At 42.0% G+C, this 22807-nt stretch overlaps 1 protein-coding gene across 3 annotated transcripts in view; it reads right to left on the bottom strand.

Annotated features, from left to right (window-relative positions):
- glra4a (glycine receptor, alpha 4a) overlaps nucleotides 1-22807 on the bottom strand; it is a 62955-nt gene that overhangs the window by 8257 nt on the left and 31891 nt on the right. The window contains exons 2-9 of one of the 3 annotated variants that reach the window (XM_080502149.1): nucleotides 16528-16658; nucleotides 14946-15013; nucleotides 13536-13759; nucleotides 11770-11852; nucleotides 7440-7577; nucleotides 6932-7146; nucleotides 5578-5727; nucleotides 2762-2872 (exon numbers count right to left, since the gene is read on the bottom strand). In XM_080502149.1, the coding sequence (XP_080358275.1) occupies nucleotides 2762-2872; nucleotides 5578-5727; nucleotides 6932-7146; nucleotides 7440-7577; nucleotides 11770-11852; nucleotides 13536-13759; nucleotides 14946-15013; nucleotides 16528-16658 (1120 nt within the window). Of the gene's footprint in view, nucleotides 1-2761; nucleotides 2873-4252; nucleotides 4382-5577; nucleotides 5728-6931; nucleotides 7147-7439; nucleotides 7578-11769; nucleotides 11853-13535; nucleotides 13760-14945; nucleotides 15014-16527; nucleotides 16659-22807 lie in introns of those variants that run through there. The other 2 variants (XM_080502151.1, XM_080502150.1) reach the window with 2 other exon arrangements.

The raw sequence follows: 22807 nt of genomic DNA, 5'->3' as shown, positions 1-22807 counted from the left end.
CAAGAGGAACAATGCGGTTTTCGTCCTGGTCGTGGAACACTGGACCAGCTCTATACCCTCCACCAGGTGCTTGAGGGTTCGTGGGAGTTCGCCCAACCAGTCCACATGTGTTTTGTGGATCTGGAGAAGGCGTTCGACCGCGTCCCCCGAGATGTCCTGTGGGGGGTGCTCCGGGAGTACGGAGTCCGGGGTCCCTTGTTGAGGGCTGTTCGGTCCTTGTATTCCCGGAGCAGGAGTCTGGTTCGCATTGCCGGCAGTAAGTCGGACCTGTTTCCTGTGCACGTTGGCCTCCGGCAGGGGTGTCCTTTGTCACCGGTTCTGTTCATCATATATATGGACAGAATTTCTAGGCACAGCCGGGGGCCAGAGGGGGTCCGGTTTGGGGACCACAGAATCTCATCTCTGCTATTTGCGGATGATGTGGTTCTGTTGGCCCCATCAAGCCTGGATCTCCAGCGTGCACTGACACGGTTCGCAGCCGAGTGTGAAGCAGCTGGGATGAGGATCAGCACCTCTAAATCCGAGGCCATGGTTCTCGACCGGAAAAAGGTGGCTTGCCCCCTCCAGGTCGGTGGAGTGCCCTTGTCCCAGGTGGAGGAGTTCAAGTATCTTGGGGTCTTGTTCACGAGTGGGGGAAAGATGGAGCGTGAGATCGACAGGCGGATCGGTGCAGCGTCTGCAGTTATGCGGACGTTGTATCGGTCCGTCGTGGTGAAGAAGGAGCTGAGCCAAAAAGCGAAGCTCTCGATTTACCGGTCGATCTTCGTTCCTACCCTCACCTATGGTCATGAACTATGGGTCATGACCGAAAGAACGAGATCCCGGATACAAGCGGCTGAAATGAGCTTCCTCCGTAGGGTGGCTGGGCGCACCCTTAGAGATAGGGTGAGGAGCTCAGTCACCAGGGAGGAGCTCGGAGTAGAGCCGCTGCTCCTCCACATCGAGAGGAGCCAGCTGAGGTGGCTCGGGCATCTATTTCGGATGCCCCCCAGACGCCTCCCTAGGGAGGTGTTCCGGGCATGTCCCTCCGGTAGGAGGCCTCGGGGCAGACCCAGGACACGCTGGAGAGACTATGTCTCTCGGCTGGCCTGGGAACGCCTTGGGGTGCCACCGGAGGAGCTGGAGGAAGTGTCTGGGGCGAGGGAAGTCTGGGCAACTCTGCTTGGACTGCTGCCTCCGCGACCCGGCCCCGGATAAAGCGGTAGCCAATGGATGGATGGACTCAGGCGCTGTTGTTTAACTTTGACTAATCATGTGTTCTGAGCTTGATAAGGGAACGCTGACCGAGGCTGATAAACAGGGAAAGCCGCGTCTTCCACACAGCTGCCGTCTCGGCGTCCCATGAGCGCGGGATGTCCTGAGATTGTGCTTATGGTTGATAAACTGCTAAGCATACAACATGTTTGTTTCTATGATGTATATCCTGTGAACCCTCCCCTTTGTTAAATGAAATAAAGACGCAGGAGAAATGGTCTGGAGCCAGAGTGGGTAGGAGGTGTTACTTAGACACGCTCCTAGTCATTTCTCCTCGCGAGTAACCAAAGCTCATTCGTGTTGTCTTCTTCTTTCTTGCAGATTTAATAAATGTCTGTAGCCTAAACCTGACAGGCACCGTTCCAGGTTTGCAACCTGGGAGCTCCCAGGCTCAGCAGCATGACTTATAAACTTAAATGAAAAGTTAAACAAATAAATAACTTCCTAAAGTTGTGTAAAGTAAGTAAGGTTTTCCAAAATTTCAATAGAACTGAAATGTAATTTTTTTTTTCTTTCCCTTATGTCTGTTTTAAGTTCAAACAAAAGCCAAAGGGAGTTCCCAGGGTCAGCAGCGTCTCTTAATAAATTCACTAGACATCTCTATAGATAACTTTCTGAAGTTTCATAAAGCAAATAAGTCAAAGTTAGATCAAATGTATTGCAATTATTATGATAAAAAAAAATAGAACAAAGAAATGCCGAATCTCGACACTGATATTCATCCTGGCTGATTAACAATAAAACCCTAATCAAAATGTAATAAGGCCTCAACTTTTCTTCTCCTCAAAACTGCATAAATGTTAATTCACATACATTTTGATCATCAAAGTGAAAAGTGTAAAGTGAATCTGAATAAAAGAAAAAAAATAACAATAGTCATAAAGATGTACACTTATTTTACATGCACTCTGTAAATACTTAACTGCCGTCTGTGTTGTTTTGAGCAGGAAAAGGGACCTTGACCTTTGGCAGGTGATCAAATGTTAAAATGAATATATGTTGTGAGTCACTTTTTAATAAAAGTTGCACAATAAGTAAAACAATAAAAAAGCTCAAGTTTGGAAATAGTTGAAAATACTACAATGCGAGTGTTAATGTTCAGTTCAGGGCGTACGCTTCTTTTCTCAGAAGCCTTTTGAAGAACAGGTGAAACATCTTCAAATCCTCAAACACGTCAAGGTGCTTTCATGACGCAATTAAAAAGACAAATATTGTGCTTTTTACAAAACTCCCACATTTGCAGAAGGTAAAAGAAGCAAGCTGGGAGAGCAGGAACAAGAGTTGGTTGGTTTGGTGAAGAACAAAGAGCCCGGGGTTAAAGGGAGGATGTACAGTAGTGGTAGAGGTTCAGAGGGTCAATGGGAGAGGCTGCAGGGGCGGGAGGAGAGCAGAGCATCATGGGTTTGGTTGCAGGTTTGATATCAGGATAGATTTAAGGAGCAAGCTGAACTACACAATCCCAAAAGGTTTGGGAAGTTCAGGGTTTACACGGGGTTCATGTTGTTACCCTGGCACAGACGCTGCAGTGCTGATTCAGATTCCTGGCGGACGAGTTCCTAGCAGGGATGTCATTGGCTTCCCGAATTGACTCAACACTTCCAGGCTGACTGGCAAACACCTCCATTGGAGAGCAATGTAGACAAGTTGAAAATAATAACAACAACAACAAAAAAGGTTATTACACCATCACTGTAAAATTAGGAGTTATGCTAGAGGTGTTCATTGGAGTTGTACTTTTTAATTAGTTTTGGACCTTCACATCCTGCAAACAAGAAGAATCACAGCTTCATTTTGATTATGAAAACAACATGTGCTATGGCGAAATAAAATACAGCAATTAAAATATGCAAACATCAAGTTGAAACAACAAACTCAAATAGATGTTCTCAGCTTTTAATTAAAGTGGCTCTGTGCTGGTGATATTACTGGACATTATCTGCTGCTGGGCTGCCAATTCTTAGTTTCAGTCATTTAAAGCAATAGCTTATTATATTATTTTTTTTTTTTTGAGGGGGGATTCATGCGAGCGTGTGTGCATCCACATGTTACTGTATGTATTTAATGCCATCTGGATTACAGTCACTTTTATTTCCTTGCATGCATTTTTTTCTTGGCACGTTTGACCAGAAATCAATAATTAATAAGTAATAACAACTATCATATTTTTAATACAACATTCTGTCTTGGAATAAATGTGCTGCACAACGATGGAAAATAAAAGAAGAACAAATTGAAAATAAAAAGCTGTATGTTTGGCTCTTATATGAAACGACATCTGAATTCATGGGTGCATGTATTGTGACTATTGTTGCTGCTTCAGTGTTGCTTTGTTTAGTTCAGTTAAAACATTCAATAACAGAACATTTTACGTGTAGACTGAGAGCTTCACTTTGGAGTGGAATACTGCGTGAGAGTTGGCAGCTTTGAGACGATCAATGGGAATGCAGATTAGGTGATTTTTACATAATATTGAGGGATTTGTGGATATGCTGTCATTAGAAGAAAACGAGAAAGAAAGCCTTGGTCAGCCTTGGTCTTCTACGCTTCACGTCATTCCCATCCTTTCTCCAGTACAACACATCGGGTCCATCCGTCTCAGGTGGATAGTTGGTGACCTCAAACAGCTCGCTGGGAGGAATTGTGCACCTGATGCAGACGGGGGAAGCCCTTTCCTCCTCAGACCCTCATTTTTCTTCTCCTCTATCAATAGAGTAGTGCTGCCCAGTTAATCTGCTGTCACTCTTCTGCATTCACTGGGAACGTTTTCACCAGTCCAGGAAAAAACCCTGCCTGTGAACTGCTTGATGGGATTTTCAAGATGTCCTTTTTCTCTCGATACTGTCACATCTCCTTAAATGACTTCAATTGTCAGTTTACTTGAATAACTTTCAGTCAAGATACAGGAGGTGACAGGAATTTGAGCCAAGAGAAGAGAAGTCCCTCCTCCCAGTAAAGGCTACTCTAGAGCTCACAGTACAAACACAGCAGTCACAGGCATGCATGTAGCAGTAGAACTGCTCTTTATTGATGATTGTGACTGTAAATTTCCAGTGCGTGTCGTCTTCTGTCTCCCTGCATGTCAGGAACTGGCAAGATGGCCGGACTGTTCCCACAAAGTCAGCTGAAGCTGTTGAAGTAGAGAGTAAGTGGATAGTTGCAAATTCTACTATTTCTGCAGCTGCAAGTGTCTGTGTTCTGACAGAGAACAAGGTGGAAGCTTAAAACTGATTAAATCACTTTAAAATTGGTTGCTGGATACAATAAGAGACCTTTATTGAATTTCATATTTACTGTATGCATGACTAGAAAGCACTCATTTTGTTGTATGATTACAAGGACTAGAGGACAATCCTCTTGTTGTAAAACTCATATTTGAATGAAGGTGTCCAAACTTTAAATTGCCAAACACAGAAAAGCATATAAAGGGCCAGGTCACTTGATTCATGTGCGTTATCTCTCTTTATTATTGCTGAGGGCCAATTAAAAGTGGCTCAGTTGGGCTGCAGGCCAGAGTTTGTACACCTCTTGTCTCCAATCTCCTGTGTCTCCAGGCAGCTTCACTCCATCCAGCTCTTTTGCCGTCGCCCTCCGTCCCCCACAGTGCGTCATGCTGGCCTCCATCCAAAGCATTTAAGATGCAGAATGTTAAAGCATTTGAATGGCTTGTTGACAACAACACCCAGCACCTGTAGCTGGCTTGACATGATCATTAAGTCACTGTTTGTTGTGAGCATTTAAAGGTTGAGAGGCTCAGTCAGGCGTGCACAGAACAAATCCAGTATGTCGCTTATGTTTCTGTTGTTATGCAGAGGGAGCTCATTATCAGCCCATGAATTCAACACAAACCCTGCTTTTCCACTTCTTCAGACCTATTTTCTATCTGACAGTTGGACCAGTAATTCTAAGCCTCGCCATCAGCGGGTTCAAACTGAGAAATGTTGACTTGCAGGGTTAATGCAGGGTGAGGCGATGGTGGTCCCAGCGCTGAGGCGACAGAGGTGAAGGATCACCAGGCTCCCCGAGGGTCACCGCTCGCCATGGAAACAGGCCCAAGTGAAACAAGCAAATTATTCTGCACGCAACACGACAGCCAGCCGTAGCGTGCTGATGTTGTCAGCTCCTGAATACGCAGCAGCTCACAATAACAAGCGGGCTCCAGTCTGTGTTACAGGGACTGGCAGACACTGGAGCATGTGCTCCTCGTTGTTACTCTCAGAATCTGCTACAGCGTGTGACACGGTGCGTCACAGTGTGTGTGCATGGTGCCTCTTCATGAAATGCGGCTCGAGTCAGTGTGTGTGTGTGTGCGTGCTTTACTCTTACTATTCTCTGCTGACGCTGCTTTTTCCTCAGCCTGATGAACTCCTTGTGTTGCCTTGAGACAAAGTTCACCGCCGCGTACTCCAGCAGGGCCGCGAAGACAAACAGAAGACACACCGCCATCCAGATGTCGATGGCCTTCACATAGGACACCTGGACACAGACAGTCCCGCAGGGATCCACATGCAATCAATCGGGCTGATGGATAATTTGTGTTTCGCTCACAATTTCCACGGCTTCGGATCGTAATGACACGTATCTTTAGGCTGGCCTGGAATTAGAATGAGTCAGTGGGGATGTGGGCGGCTGACGCACAGCCTGGTGACGGGTCGCGGATAAGACTTCGGGAGTGCCCCGGTCATGTCGCTCACGAGAGACAATATGTCACAGCCAATCAGCAACGCCCACTGAGCAAAGCATTGTGGGGAAAGTTCATCCAATTGAGCAGCACTTTGCTGACTGTTCCAGAAAGTGTACACGCAGAGGAATGAAATAAACAAACAGAAAGTGGCATGCATTGTGTTAATTGGTCTCTGGTGAATCATATTTTCCCTCCTGCATAATCAGCAAAAGCACATTTATTGTCTGCTCAATCCAAATCATCCCTGAAATGATTCTTTCATGCAGCTTCGAAAGGAAGTGACATGCTGAAGTTTCACAGAGTGTAATGGAGTATTATGGTTCTTTTGTCATCAAATATTACCCTTAAATGCAAAAGTAATTTCCAAATGAGGTAATTAACATATGTAGGAACAAATTATGAGAATTGTCTACAAAAAAAAATCATTTTTTTTTTGTGAAGGGAGGACATACTGAAATGCAACAAACACGACTGTTGGGCCCTGATGTTTTCTGAGGTTTACTGCATTCTCATTTAACCCCCATCATGGTATCAACCCCAGATCGTCATGCACAACTGGAATTGAATGCTCTTCAACAAAGACGCAAAGGACTCTTATGTCATTGTTTATTGTCTTGTTTTGAGCTTCTTTCTATTGATCATTTCTTTTCATTACCAACTGCAATGAGACCTTGTGAGTTTGTTTTGATGTTTTGGGGTTTATGATGTGCTGGGATTGTGATCTGTATAATATACATTACTATGACTGTAAACAGGCTGAATTTACCAACATGTGAACACTGTGTTTAGAATAGCTGCTTTATTGGTTACTACCTAAACATCTATGAGCAAAAAGTTGCCTTTCCTTTGTGCCCTAAGGCTTCAGACAACATATTGTGACATTCGTGATAATTTGACCCCATTCACAGCCGACCTGCCTAAATTCACTTGCACCAATAAATTCACCTGCCCCTGTGAACAAAACGTCACACGACCGTCACACGTGCAGAAACTCACCTTGGGCAGCGAGGCCCTCGAACCGGAGCTCTGCGTGGTCATGGTCAGAACGGTGGTGATGCCCAGACCGACCCTGGCCGGTGCGGCGTCCATGTTTATCCAGAAAGACACCCAGGAAAGGATGACGATGAGGAGGGAAGGGATGTACATCTGAATCAAGTAGTAACCCATCTGACGTTCCAGGTGGAACTTGACCTCGATGCAGGTGAATTTACCTGCCGGCACATGAAATTCAAATAGCTGTTTCTTGAAGTGCTCAAAGTGACAGTTTTTGCTTGGTTTCTATGATTTGATTTGAATGAAAGGGGTTAAGTCTTTGTGAAATCACAAGCAAGCAGCGAGCTGTCGGTTAAATACCCACAGCAGCCCCGGATGTATGCTTGTCACTGCAGTGAATGTGTCGCTCATGCCTCTGGAGGAACGACCAGCTGAAGCACACAAATCCAATTTGGACTTCGAACATGTGCTGTGTGGTTTCTCAACGCTTTAAATGGAATTTGTAATGCACCTGTGTTGTAGTACTTGGTGCAGTATCCCAAATCCTTCTCCTCTTTCAGCACAAACTGGGGGAGGGTGAGGTCGTCAGCCACCTGAACCGGATTCTCAGTCAGCCACTCGAAGATCAGGTCGTTCATGGTGTAGCCGACTGGAAGGGAAGACAACAGACACAACGAGACATTTAAATGCGTTGCTTGATTCACTTGACTTTTACAATTGAGTACTAAACAAGAGCACGGTTACTTAGTGGAGAATGATTTTTTCAAAAGGAACACCTGATCTGTAAAACTCTAAAATTCTATTCCTCCATTTAAAAATCCCCTTTACACACAAACTACTGAAAGAACTCAATCCCAGTGCATTGAGAATCAAAATGTTGAGTAGAACAATAAATTCAACAAAATATGAAACACTGTATCTTTCATAATATCACAAATTAGAGGAAACAAAACATGCTTTTGAAGGGAATCTATGACATGAAAAGATGACTCCTTTGATCACATTATTGCCAAAATAATAATATTACTGCTCATAGTACTACGACTACTACTAATAATAAGATAAAGACAGAGAATTTTCCTCTGGGATAAATAATGTATTTCTATTGTATTGCATTGTATTTTGCTTTGATGGTTTCAGATTGCTACACGTCCAGTTTCCAACATCAGGACAATGTCTGTCTGGTAAGATCAGTGCTCTATATGGCTGTATATCATCTGCATAGCAATGCAAATCTATGTCAAGATGTCAACACAGATGTCAAAAATAAGAACTGATCTAACATAACCACCCCTTTGTTAGTCTGCTTCACTTGTAGAAAACAAATGCGCTGATGGCTCAAACCAGCTGCAGCAGCTATTAACCATTACCATCGTCACTACTTCTCCTCCTTAACTTCATGTCTCTGGCATCTTGTTACCAGAGTGTGAAATCTGCTGGTTTAGAAATCAGAAATTCTGGCTAATGAGCTGGAGAGTGAAAGTAAAAACATGGAGAATTGCAGCTCTGCCCATCTGCCGTCCTGTTTGTCACAGTAAAGGTCACTCAGCTCAGCTACAGTTGTGTTGTCATGGATGTTTGAAGGTTACAGAATTATGTGAGGACGCGAGGAGCATATCTGCTGGAAACACGGTGGATGTGCCGAAACACATCAGGCTGATTAATTCAACTCAAACATTGGGAGAAGTTTTATAGCTTATTTTTGCAAATGAATGTACAGTTTACAGAAGCGCTGAGATAACACCACTCAGGGCAGGTCGGCGATTATTTTACTTACATGCTAAACAAAATCTGGTATGTGTTGATTTGCATGATCTTTTTGAAGGTTGCAATCCTCACAGCTGCCTGATTAAAGGTGTATTAAAAATGCATGTCGTGCACACCAACGACGACAACAACAACAACCACAACAACAACAACGTGGAGTTCCTTCACATATCTGAATAATACTGATGTCTGCTGGGACCCTTTAGGGCCTGAGTTACACAGGCATCAATTATTCAGGATGTTATACCCAATCATGCAGCACCGGTCTGAAAAACACCAGCGCTAAAACACACACGGATCTTGCTCATGAGGAGAATTCACTGTCATTCACACAACCAAGGGGAATACCAATGCTTTCCTAAGATAATGAAATGGTTTTCTTCTTCAGCGAAGAGCCGTCAAAACAAAACAATGTTCAAGGCGCAATAAAATGGAATTGATAAGCCCGGAGAAGGTATCTATGCAGGGGAAACACAATTAGGCACATGTCATCTTCTTTTTAATTGTTAAAAGTCATTAGTCTCATACAAACCACTGGTTGTGCAGCTCTTTTCACTCAATGTATAAGTTACAAAGTAGATTTGCGGTTGCGGGACACTAACGGCTCGAGGCACAGAGCAGCAGTAAGAGCCGCATATAGCGGCTTTGATGTGTCGGAATAAAGTATGATCCTATGGTTGGCTCTATTTATATATCTATATAAGCCTGTGGCATAAAAGGCCAGAAAAGCACATTGGCCTTGGCTCTCTCAAACCTCCAAAGACACCTCTTTTTTCCCCTCTTCCCATCATCCGAACTTCTTTTTCATGTTGAGCAGATGGTGTTGCCACAGTTCCAGTAGAGGCAGTAAAGCCTATAACGTCCTCTTAACATTAAGCTCTCACCAAGGTGATCACACCCTCGGGTGGTGTAGCGACACTTGTCAAAACAAGGCCAAATATCCTCGCGAGACATTTAATCAGAAAAGATCACGTCTTCTCTAATGGCAGTGCAATGTGATGCTGCTGCCAAAACACCAAAGCATAGACGGCCTGTTTTATCGGTGAATTCCCTCTCCACGTACGCGGAGAAAGGTTGAGATGTATTTGTATTTATTATTTGTCTGCGTGTGGATTTGAAGAAACAAATCAGGTTGCTTCTTAGAGAAAAAAAACCCACTATTCTGTGAAAAACAACTCTTGTTCTTATTAAATCAGATAAAGGTGTGTGAGATACCAGTTTGATTTATATATTTGTGGGGAAATCTTGCTGAGAAAATAACTTCATCGTCTCTGTTTTATAGTACAGGAGGAACTTAAATCATTTTGTCCCTGTAATGAGAAATTAGGTCACCTCTAGGCACAGGGGTCGGATCACATATAATAAAAGGAAACAAAATTAAAGTTTTATTATTTATATCCTGGAAATTGGTTTCATAAGGGCAGATACTATCTCTGCTAAAGGCGAGAAAGAACTGAATAGAGGAAAATAGGATTTCTATCCAGTTTTATTGGTGCAATAATATTCTAAATGGGCTTCAAAAGCATTTTCTTCTACTTTGATCACAATTTCAGCCTTTTAAAAGTGCAAGAAATGTAAATGTGTAAAATGCAAAAACACTTCACCAACCAACCCAATTATCTTGTATTACCTGTCACGATTTCCTCATTTTGCATGGCACGTGTATCACAGCCATCACAATGTTTCAGACAACCTGTGGTTGTTTTCAACAGTGTATATGCGGTTATGTTTGTCGTCTCTAACCAGTTTAGTAAAATGACCGCTGTAATCAGCAGTATCAGCTATAGCTGGCCAATAAACTCACATTGGCTTCATGACATGAATAAAAATGTAGTCCTGGATGACCTAATGTTTACTCCCTGAAGACAAGATGTGATTGTCATGACAGGGATGATCTTCCTGTTTACACAATATTTAACCCAACAAATTAATGAAACATAAGATGCCTCTGGTGACACTCACATTGAGTTACCGTCACGAATGCATGAGACGGAGAGAATAACCGATTACAAAATGGCGCCAAGCCTCTGACAATAGAGACTGAACTGTTGTAGTTTTAACTTTGGATGTATTGAAAAATACTTGATGGATACAGTTTGTTACTGTTACACCTGAACAATGGTTTAAAGTTCTGTTTAACTCAGAAAGCTGGCAGAGTTGAATGTTCAATGTCGTCAAAGATGCATCCCAAATCGCAAAACTGACTTGCTCGCTCAGAATTCAAAACTTCTGTCAGATATTTATTTTTCATGTTTTCCAAGAAAAAAATATAATCTCGTAATGAAACACCAGACTGATGCACAAAAAAAAAGAAAAAAGAAAAATCCATTCCTGCAGATTAATGAACAACTTGCAGTGAGATTTTCTCCCTTTGAAAATGCTTCCGTTGTATATTATTGTGTTTTGTTTGAAAAGGTGGTGCAGCTCCGCTCAGCCTGCAGCTGGGAAGCTGGGAAGCATTTCCTGGACTGGCTCTCCACCACCTTCGTGTGCAGACTTCAACGCATTTTCTTTGTTGTCGCTCAAATATTGACTTTGCAACACATCATCTCACATTTTCCTTCTCTAATCCAGATCTATTTGTTGGAACACTCGTATGTTTAAAAAACTCTCTCTACAAAGAGGTCGAGGCTCCTCTCGCCATTCAGTCAGACAAACATGGAGGGGATGCAGTGTCCAGCAGGTTGTTCTTGTGTACAGAACATCTCAAACACATAACTCTCACTTGAATGGTAATCACAGTTTCACTTTAAGTAAACTAACTGACATCTGCTTGTGGAGGTGAGCAGTTAAGCACATTTTATGCAGGATCTTATTATTATTATTTCTTCAGCCAGTGGTCAACAAAATAAAATCTTAGTAAATATTTCTCTCGATAGCAATTGAACAGCCCCAATTGGAAATAAAGCTTGAAAATCTCAAAATAATGCTTGACTAAATAGCTAATGGTTTATATTTGGGGTGAAGAAAGTGAAGGCAGTTTGAAAGCCAGGCAATAAGAAGAACATTGGAAATCAAAGGGAGACAAAATGGGAAGGTTGGGAGAAAGGGAAGAGAAATAAATGAAAACTCACAGCTCTCAAGCTGCATGGTACAGGTCTGAATGTCCATGGGGAAATTCTTCAAGTCCATAGGGCAGGACAGGGTTAGAGTCAGCCTGAGACAGAAAAACAGATTGGAAGAGAGAAGAGGAGCCACAGGGAATGTCAGAAGGCACACAAGGGCCCGAGGAGAAGATACCAAACATAAAGAGAGATGATGCCAGGTCGAAAGAACTGTGAAAAACGTCCGTGACAAGTATCCGTGTGAAATCCTTGATTTAATTAAATAATATTTGACAAGAAAGAAAAAAAATCCTACACAGGTTTTTCATCAAAAACAACAGATTGGAAAGCATCTCGACTCTCTTCCATTTGATCACTCCACGCACCGCAGTAATAGCCAAGTAATTGGTGGAGCCATCCTTACTTTTATTTGTTGTTGTGTTGATGCATTAAGCCTTCAAGATTTCTTAGAGAGAAAAGAGAGAGATGCTATTTGGGAGTCTGTGTGGTGGAAAGCTGTGTAATTACCTGCTGTAATGCATTGCCCAGAGGCAAGATATAAGCCGCTAGCGATACAAACACACAGGCAGTCGTTTGCTACTGTGTTTTCATGACACGCTATCTGTTCCACCAGGACAAGAACAAATAATCCAGTGATTGACTATCCCACTGTCAACAAGAGCGTATCATGTACAAAGAGCACACAAATATCAAAAATCAATAACCGTAAGCAAATCAGATGATCAGTAATCAGTGGTCTGAGTGCAGAGTCGTTCTCTGCAGACGCCATCATGTCCAATAAAGTGAACATATAATCAAACATACAAATGTTGTCTACCTCATCATGCTTGGGAAAATGTTGAAACCTAAATTTGATTGTTTTAACAAACATACGTACTGAGTGAAGCTGGACTGTTTATTATCATTGGTTTGTCTTTAAATACCCATAAAAAAAAAAAAAATCCACACATCCTCATAAATCACTTTCATAAATCATCTGCAAATATTCCTCCTCCTGCTGCTGTTTTCTTTAACGCGTGGACTTCAAAGACTCTGTCACACACTTGCTGCTTGACATTTCCCTGCATGTTTTTGTCCACGCTTGCACTCTATTAGTATTTCGGCGACCTGCGTGTGTCCAGCAATTCAGCAGTCTGCTGCCTCCGACAGCCAGGAGGTCACGGAGGAGGGGGATTTGTTTGCCCTCTTCCGGCTTCGAGCTAAATAAGTTTCAATCAGTTAGTTTCAGGGCTTTATTTGACAGAGTTGTATGGGAAAGTCAGCTCTCCACAACCAGCTTATTTCCTCATAATGCTCAACAATAAAACTAAAATACATGATGAGAGATAAGTATAGGTTAAAAAAAAAAAAAAATCATAAATACTGTTCCCATTCAGAGATCATACTACATGAAAGACAGACAAGAATAAAGCAAAAATAGTAGTTTTTTTCCATCGATACACAAATTTAAGAGATATACTTTTTAAATTACATTTTATTGCAGATTTTTTTTTTTTTTTGTTACTTTGAAAAGGTTATTTCAATTTCAAAGTCACAGAGACATTAAGCCAGTCCGTACTGAATCATTGGTTAATACTTAGTTATTTTTTTAAATGCTTTTTCTTAGTAATAGCATCTGAATGTTTACCAGTCAGCTCAGAATCGATTCAAATTTTTTTTACACGCAAAAATGTGGATTCTCCACACCACAAATGTTGATCCAAGTGTCTGCTCAAGCTCCATGTATGTCTGGTTTCTTATAACTCCTTGGGTTTTGCGATAATATTTATTTTTACCTGATGCTGTACAGAACGCTGCCGTCTTGGAAAATCCGTAGTAGCTTGTTATCAGTGGTGACCTCGTGAAAGTTGGCTCCTTTCTCGTTTGCAAAGAATAAATCAGGCTTCCAGATGGAGTCCAGCATGGATGGATCCAGATCCAGCGAGTCATCTGGGTATTCACTGTAAGCCAGACGAGGGTCGTTCCATTTCTGCCGTAGGAATACATTCAGCCTGTAGTCCTGTGGAGAAAGCCAGGGTGGAGTTAAAAGAAAATATATCATGAGGACAGATTGTAGCGCATAAGAAGTGCTCAGGAGTCGATTATTATTGTGTAGTGGGTTGAGAAGCTTCTGGGACGGGTGCAGTGCTGGTCATTCACCCTTAAAATATAAATCAAACATCTAAAGGAAATCAATGTAATATCACTAACCCAAAGCCACTTTTATTTCTAACAAGTGGGAGATTAACCGTTGGGCCATTGCAGGAGATTGCACCATGATGTGCAGCATCACTGTGGACACTCAACATGTCTGATTGTGAGAAAGAAGAAAATCGTCTGCGAGCAGTGGACATAACACCCGACCACGGTGATCGATCAGTGGAGTCACTGAAGACGATCCATCTCTGGAAAGTGACACGACTAAGTCTGGATAATAAAAACTTAATGCATGCAGAAATGCCCGTCCTTCAGCATAGTCACAGATTTCGTGGACTGATTGAACAAGATGTCGGTTCAGTCATGCATGCTGGTTGTGGGCAGGGGATTGGCAGTGTTTGCCAGGCCAAGGACAGGCGCTCATACAACCCTGCTCAGAGCATCACATAGCTGTGGGAGGAATTAAACCAGAATTCTAATGCGTTTGATTAATTCCCAGTCCATGTTTGGGCTACGTGTGTCTGTTGCTTTTCCTGCTTGTCTCCTTCATTTAAAAGAGTTAAAGCTTCACCGGCACATGCAATGACATCATTAGTGTTGTTGCTCCCTGGGCTAACCTGCCTGCAGGGCTGATCCTCTGAAGCTCCCTCAGATACCCTTAAACACTCCAGTGCTGCATTATTGTGCTGACCTAGCAGCCACAACGCTGTAAGTGCAGACTTTAAGGGCCTGCCGTTTTTCTCCCTTCCCCTGGTTTTCATTCATTTTCTCAATTTTTCATTTTAATTGCAGCGTGGACAGTTCATTATCAGCATGTCAGTGACCCATTGGTCTCTGAAGGTTGCAATGTTACGCTCCAAGTAACAGAAAAGAGGGAATGGCTTCAGCGCCGAGACGATTAGGATGAAACGAGAAAAAACAAGAAAGTGAGGATTTCAAATTGTCACGCCAGATAAAATATGATGCAATCAGACGCATGAACAATTTATTTGCAAATGTAAAATCTCAAAGTGTAGTGTACTAAGAAAGGTGTGAAATACTCTTCTTACCATGGTGGTTTCAGTGATCGAGCCAAAGCTGTTGATGAAAATATTACAGGTGACATTCACAGGTGGGCCTGAGGGAAGAAACAAAACACATAGTAATATATTTCCTCTGTTGTGAGATTCATAGTATTATACAAATGTGCGCACAAATTGCAAAAAAAATATTTGGCCTTAACTTAAGTGTAATTTGACTATTCTATTAGAGCTACTTCATAGGAAAGCTGTAACTCGCGACATTAATCAATATTGACTAATCACTCAGTTCCATCAACGTTAATCCAAAACAATTTTTGGTCTTTAAAATCTGAGCGATGTCAACAGCAAATGTTTTTTCAAACAAATTACCCCCTGAAAAAGTGACAGGTAAGAAATTGGAACAAGAACAATTGACAAAACATAATTGATTCCCAGATTGTATTTTTTTTTCAACTGAAAAATCACATAAATACAATCCAGAATATCTATAAACAGTTTATTTACACCATCCTTTCAGAAAATGTGTGTATTACCCCCCCCCCCCCCCCCCCCCCCACACACACACACACACACACACACATCAACACACACCAACAGAGTCACTACGTCACTTCTTCCCACTTTTTAAATATCAACGTGAAGCAGTTTTTTTTTGCTCCCCGGGGCTGGAGGCCATTGGGCTCTGTTGGAGTCCAAACTCCCCATCTCACCCTCATCTCTCTTTGATTTTGCTTCTCATTGCATATAATTCACTAAAATATCTTTTTTACACACAGAACACATCCACCCCCAATGACAGTTGAATGAGTCATCTGCCTTTATGCTGCAACAATTAAGACCAAGATCATACTACAAATAATCACACAAACAGCAACATCTTGAGAAACGTCCGTCCATCTTGTGCGCCACTTTATTCACAGTCGCAAGAGTTGCAGCCAAATTGCAACTCAATATGTAGCACAGCTTGGACAAGACCCAAGTCCATCAAGGATCAAACTGAGAAAAAATTCAGCACAGTTTCATAATGTGTTAACTGGGGCAACTGTCATGAGCGTCCATGGCATTATAGTCACAAAACTTCTGCCTAAACTCAACATATCCAGAACTTAAAATGAAAAACCCTCCAAAAGTCTTCTGCTTTGCATGCACACCATGTCCCCAAACTGCAGCCTGTAACTTTCATGTATTACAAATTGTTCCTGCACTAGAAAATGGTTGCACGTGAACAAAATCCCGGCTCCAAATCCAGGTTCTTCCACAAAGTGTTGCTCAGTTTTTTCATAGTATGAAAGCTGTAGGAGACGGTGTCACTGTGCAGATGTACGAAAGGAAAACCCCAAAAAAATCCGTTGCTAATTTAAGGAATCGGTAAGTAGAGGAACTTGCTGTCACTGTAGAGAATAACATACAGTGTCGTGCATGGCTGCAAATGTCAGAAATATCTTGCAGTTGTGACGAAACAACAGCATACGGAACATGCGTGCATGAGGACGGTCATCTGCTTTGTTTTCTGCACCACAGATCAACTCTTTTTTCTTTTCTAGTGCTTGTGCTCTCTGCTGGGTTTTCTCCAGGGCTACTGTGATGGTGTGCTTGGCAAACACTGTACCTTTGAAGTTGGGTCTGATGCGGGCATCATATCCTGACGTTCTCCCCATGAGCTTGTCCAGGAAGTCCGAAGGTGACAGCTGTGGTCCTGCCCTGCTGGGGGGCTTTATCTCCTCCTTACAGGAGCTCAGTCTGATGGTACCCAGGAAGGAAGGCAGAGACAGGAGCAAACAAAGAAAAAAAAGAGAGAAAGAGGCAGTTTGATAAAACAGTGCAGGATGAGGAGGATGCTGCTGTGTGCATGTATGTATGAGAGGGTATCAGTGGGGGAGGAAGTGAAGAAAATAATGAGAAGCCAACAGAATGAGAAGCCAACAGCAATCAGCAACTCAGTCATCAGCAAAAAATACCCAGCGGTGGATGGGAAATGAGGTTGAAAAATGAGGACTGGTTGGCTTGCCTCAGCTGGCAGCTAAAAGCTTATCTATTTCACATCATGTATCAGACTTATTGTGGTTGTTAGAGATGAACTGCAGAGAGGCAAAACAGAAGCAGAGGTAAACTTGTCCCTCTTCCGCGCTTCCCACTGCTTGCAGTTTAGCAGGGCTAAAGCTTGACAGATTGATGGCTCAATTGAAATGCTATGAATGTCACACCAGGGAGAGGAAGGAGTTGATACGGGCTCCGGTGAGGCTCAGGCAGCCACTGACAGGAATAACCAACAGGCCAGAGAGAAATGGTAAAGAGAGGGATGGGAGGCTGAGAGAAATTGGAAGGCAAAAACAGAGAAAGACAATACTCTTTAAGCCAAGAAGCCTCGGTTCATACTGGATATGGCTTCCCTCTGGCCTCGGCTGTAGCACAGCATTTTTCATTGCGTGATTCTGATACGACCGTTAGCGGTTCACGATTTCACATGATCTAAGGCTCCGTGGTATAGATGGCAGGTTCAATCCCCTCCAAGGCACAGCTTTGCTGATGCCCTGTGATCTCCGGAGTGTGTGGAGCCTGATACTGAACTGATCCACCAATCTTATGGCTTCTTAGTTGTATTTAGTCTCAGAAACGGCATAGTCAGGGACTGCAGGATGGAGGACTTTGAACAGGATGTTTTCAGACCTTTAAAAGTGAATTTGAAGTGAAGCTGAAATGTATTTCATTTGGAATAAATCAGAGAAAGATCAAAACTGAACATTAAACAAGAGAGCCCAATCAACCTGACGACTATTGTGTTGATAAATGTTATGGTGATAGGGTCCCACTTGGGAGGGTGGGTGGTCTTTCTCAAGGTTTGTGGATTTGATCGCAAAGGACAGAGAACTTGAAATGGCTCCCAGTGGAGGTCAACCACCTTGTGTGTGTGTGTGTGTGTGTGTGTGTGTGTGTGTGTGTGTGTGTGTGTGTGTGTGTGTGTACGGGGTTTATTGTTTATACTTCATCCAGACCTATATTCTACTTATTATCATTGCCTATTTATTGCCTCATGGGGATCAAAACAATCTCAATCAGGTCAACACGTCATATGTCTTAGAAGACGTGCACTTGACCTACTGTATATTCGTCCTACTTGAACGAATGACAACAAGCACACATATATATATATATATATATATATATATTCATTCTCTTTGTTCTATGACACTGTACCATATTAACATATACAACATCCAAAACATTTACTTGTGTAACACTATAAGTGGAGTAAAAAGAACTGAAATGAACTACCTAAAATAATTTGTTCATCTTTCGTCTGCACCCAAATCGACATACTTTTGTGCAACGACCAGACAAAAAGTTGTGTGACATATGGCATCGAGAAGCCTTTGGATAAGTTCAGGGGCGTCCTGTCCTGCAGGGTTTAGCTCTCTCCCAGGTGCAGCACACCTGTTTGCAATGAGGGGCTCATTATTGGGCTTTGTCACAACCTTGGAGATGAGATCATCCTAAGATTCAGGTATGCCAAGACAACGTTATTTTGAAATGGGAGATAAGGCAGGAAAACTTCTCTCACATCACGCAAGAACCGCAGCTCTTTCAAAACTGATCCCCAGGATAAAACTGTCTGTAGGCTCAGTAGCCACTGACCCAAAATCAATAAATAACACATTTTCTAAATTTTTACTCTGATCTATACACATCAGAATATCTACCCAAACTACGGAAAAAACACAACCCTTTTGAAATTGACAACGACTTAGCTGACAAACTAGGTGCAAGGTACAAGAAGAGGTACAAGAAGCAATCAGACAGCTACAAAACGGCAAATCCCCGGCCTCGATGGGTTCGTGGTGGAATTCTATAAGATCTACTCAAAAGACCTCTTGCCTCCCTATCAAGATTCACAACATTTCACAGAACCCTATTGTTAACAACTCATTGAAAATCTGGCTACAGTTCCATAAACATTATGGTTTAAATAATCCTTGTACTTTAGCCCTGATTGTTTAAAACCATCTATTTCTGCCCTTCCTATCATATCCTGCATTTCAAATCTGGTGTAACAAGGGCCTGCTACACATCAAAGGTCTTTATAGAGATAAAATATTTACTGAATTTACAGAGCTTGAAACCAGGCTTGACCTGCCCGACTCTCACTTCTCTTCAATTCAGGCACTTTGTCCAAACCACCTACCCGTACTTTCCTCACCACCCACCCGGGTCTTTGATCGACTCACTGCTCTCTCTCTCTCTCTCTCTCTCTCTCTCTCTCTCTCTCTCTCTCTCTCTCTCTCTCTCTCTCTCGAACCGGCACAGAAACCATGCATCTCAGTGATATACAACTCCATTGACTCCCTTAACCCAAACCAGATGACAAACAACACTGAAACCAACCTGGGAGGAGGAAATAGGAACATCTATATCAGACTGCCGATGGAACCAAAATTTGCTTGCCAGTTCAGTCCTCCTCAATGTGTGCAAGGCACGGATTACTACAATGCAAGGTCCTCCATAGAGTACACAATACAAATCCCCGACTGGCAAAAATCTACCCAAGAGCCAGCGACGGTTGTAACAGATGTAACCAATCACCCGCCAACCACACACATGTTCTGGTCCTGTCCATATCTCACTAACGTCTGGAAGCAGATTTTTGACACTCTTGTTGCAGTGCTTGGGCGAGAACTTTTCCCTGAACCCTGCACTGCACTGTTCAGATCGCCTCCAACTACAACTACCTTTTGGTTTTGTTTTGTTATTCGTTTTGTTTTGTTTTGTCTTTTTGCTTTGTTTTGTTTTATTTGTTATTCTCTCCTGATACCAACCTAAATTAGATTGAATGACCCTTTTAATTCTCAAGCCTGTCCGCCCACACCTTCTTTTTGTTTCCCTTCCGTACTGAAAAAAAGTGAAAAAACTAATGAGTACATGTTGCAAAAAAAGAAAAATTGCATGCATATTGATAATAATAGCACTATGCATCTATGTTGTATACTCCCTTTCACGGGATGCAACACAATGGGCAACTGCAACTTGTTTTAATACTGGATGGCCTTCCTGCTTCAACCTGGATTCAATCCTAGATCCTCCATTCTCCAGTTCAAGGCCGAGCAGCAACAATCCCAGGTAGATTCACTTGGTATACAATATTTCCCACCAATACGTAGGCTGATTTAGATTTATGGCTTTAACCATATGATTAACCTACAGGATAAAAAACAGACCACTTGTGTAAAGTCAGGAAATGAATGCTAGTATATAATGGGAGGCAATCTTACCTATCGAAATCACATCTTTTTAGCTCAAATAGCCACTTCAGCATCCTCTTTAAGTGGTTTTGCGATGCTATGATAATGTGACAATGGTCATCATCTAGGGGGCTAAAAGGCTTCTTCTGAATTAAACATTGGCCTGTGAGTGGCGAGGACAATATTTTTCATTAACATTTAGCATGCTCTTAATTAGAGTGCGTTTCAAATGGATGCAATAGAAATATCTAAGTGGATGTGAGGGGATAAAGATGCACTGAAGGGTGTATGAACTGAGGCGAAAAACTCCTTAGAGCTGAAAAATCCTTTGAAAACTGAGCAAAAGTTTGTTCACAAAGGAGGAGGAAGTGTGGAGAAAAAAAGGGGTTTGAGATCAAGAGTTTGAACTGACGCGCATGAACGTACGCACACATGCATGCAGAGTTAATGTAATTAATAGGTTTGATAGTGAGCTTACTACATACTGCAATGTTGAAGTATTCTTAATTGGTTTTATTTGGTTAGCTTTGATTATTATTAAATCCATGTGGAAATAATTTGTAAAAAAAAATGAAATCGGTATCTCAATCAGGTCAACTGGACTTGGTCATGTGTTTTGAAAGCCAATGATCAATGTTCTCAGCAAGTATGATTTTAACATAACAGAAATGAACAAAGGTCTCACAAAAAGCAGCAGAAAACTAAACCAGTGCAGCAAAAAAGAGTTAGGAGTGTTAACTCGTGTGGGTCTGATGAAAGCAGAGAAACTGTTACCGTGAGAAAGAAATAAGCGCAAATTGTCACATTAATTTAATTACTTAAATTTCATTTATCACGTTAAAATATCTGTTTCGAAAATGAGGATACACGACACAGCAGAGGTTGTCAGAGTTATAACTTAGAAAACTGAGCGACTGTATCACCAGTTACTTACTTTTTCCTCCATCAGTAAATAAAAGCATAACATTGGTATATGACTGTAAAAATTATCATCAACAACACAGAAATAACTTCCGCTTTTGCTTGTTACAGCTTTTTTTTTGGCAACAATCTGACAGGTATTTTTTAATGAATGTAACAATACTGATTTAATTTGTAAGTAGACTGAAATGCATGACTCAGGCAAGGTTCCCAAACAAAGTTACAACACATTCAAATGGAATATTTAATAAAGAAAAGAAAAAACACTGTCAATTTTCTCTGAATCTCATGGTAAACTAGAATGGGCACTCGACAGAGTGACACCACATTTCTTTGCGGAAACAAGTTAGCATAATTAACATGTTAGCCGATAGCTCATATCGACGCTAACTAGCCTGTCAGATAGCAACATCATTGTGGAAAACACGTATTACTTATATATATATATATATATATATATATATATATATATATATATATATATATATATATATATACACACACACACACACACACACGCACGCACACACACACACACACACACACACACACACACACACACACACACACACACACACACACACACACACACACACACACACACACACACATATATATACATATACATATATATATACATATATATGAGCAAAACAGCTTTTGTCACCAACTTTCATGAGCGAAGGTAGTAATATACAACAGTAAAATATGAGGCTTCGCCTGTTTAACTGTGGTCAAGATGAGACTATCAAGCCAATGTGGGAAACTCTCCATTTTATTTGGAGGGTTTCTGATTTCTGAGGGTTATTCAGAGGGTTGTCTTTAGTTAGTTGGTGCGTTTTCCAGTTTTGGGCTTTTGGAGAATGGGCTTAATGTCTTTCTCTCTTTCTTGGGTGAGTTTCATATAATACCGCAAATGTCAATGTGTTCAATCTGCACCTGAAGCATGTTCAGCTTGCTGTTTATGTCCAAACCAAAAGGGAGGTAATGCGTGTCATTGCAACACACCGAATGTAATGAACTAGCCTTTCAACACTGAGGTGCCATCATTTGTTTAAATATAAGTCTGAGCACTTTTGTCGATGTTCAACTTCTACTATAAAGTGCAACTCTCACTGGTCCCCCGACTCCACTCTATTCCTCTTCTACTACCTCGTCATACTGCTGCTGCTGTATAGAGTACTGTCTTTCATACCTCCCTTGCGCTCTCTCTCTCTCACGCACGCACGCGCGCACGCACACACACACACACACACACACACACACACACACACACACACACACACACACACACACACACACACACACACACACACACACACACACACACACACACAGGTGCATGGGGAGATGGATTGATGGCCTCTCTGACTTGCAGTCGGCCGCTGATAACAAACGATCTCTCCTGGGTTGTGCTGCTTTCACAACCACAAGCACGGAACAGTAAAACATCCTAAAGTGTGATATTCTCTCACAGGAGGTCACAAGCATTCAAAGGCTAATGATTGTGACACTCATGTGTCAAGTTTTGAATATTACAGAGTCTCGCCTCACATGTGCTGGCAGTGACTGATGAATGCTTTTGGATATGGCTTGTAATGACTGGAGAAAAAGATCCATTAGTTGACATTTTTTTCAAAATAAAGGGGTTAATTACAATCAGAGCACTCGGTCTCTGCAGCACAAGGAGTGCCCAGCCCATAAGACTAAGGTTCAGCACTGATCCTATACTGT

This window comes from Blennius ocellaris (assembly GCF_963422515.1).
Source record: "Blennius ocellaris genome assembly, chromosome: 9".
In the NCBI taxonomy this organism is placed as follows: domain Eukaryota; kingdom Metazoa; phylum Chordata; class Actinopteri; order Blenniiformes; family Blenniidae; genus Blennius; species Blennius ocellaris.
The sequence above is the reverse complement of the archived record's forward strand: the minus strand, read 5'-3'. Positions and strand labels throughout refer to the sequence as shown.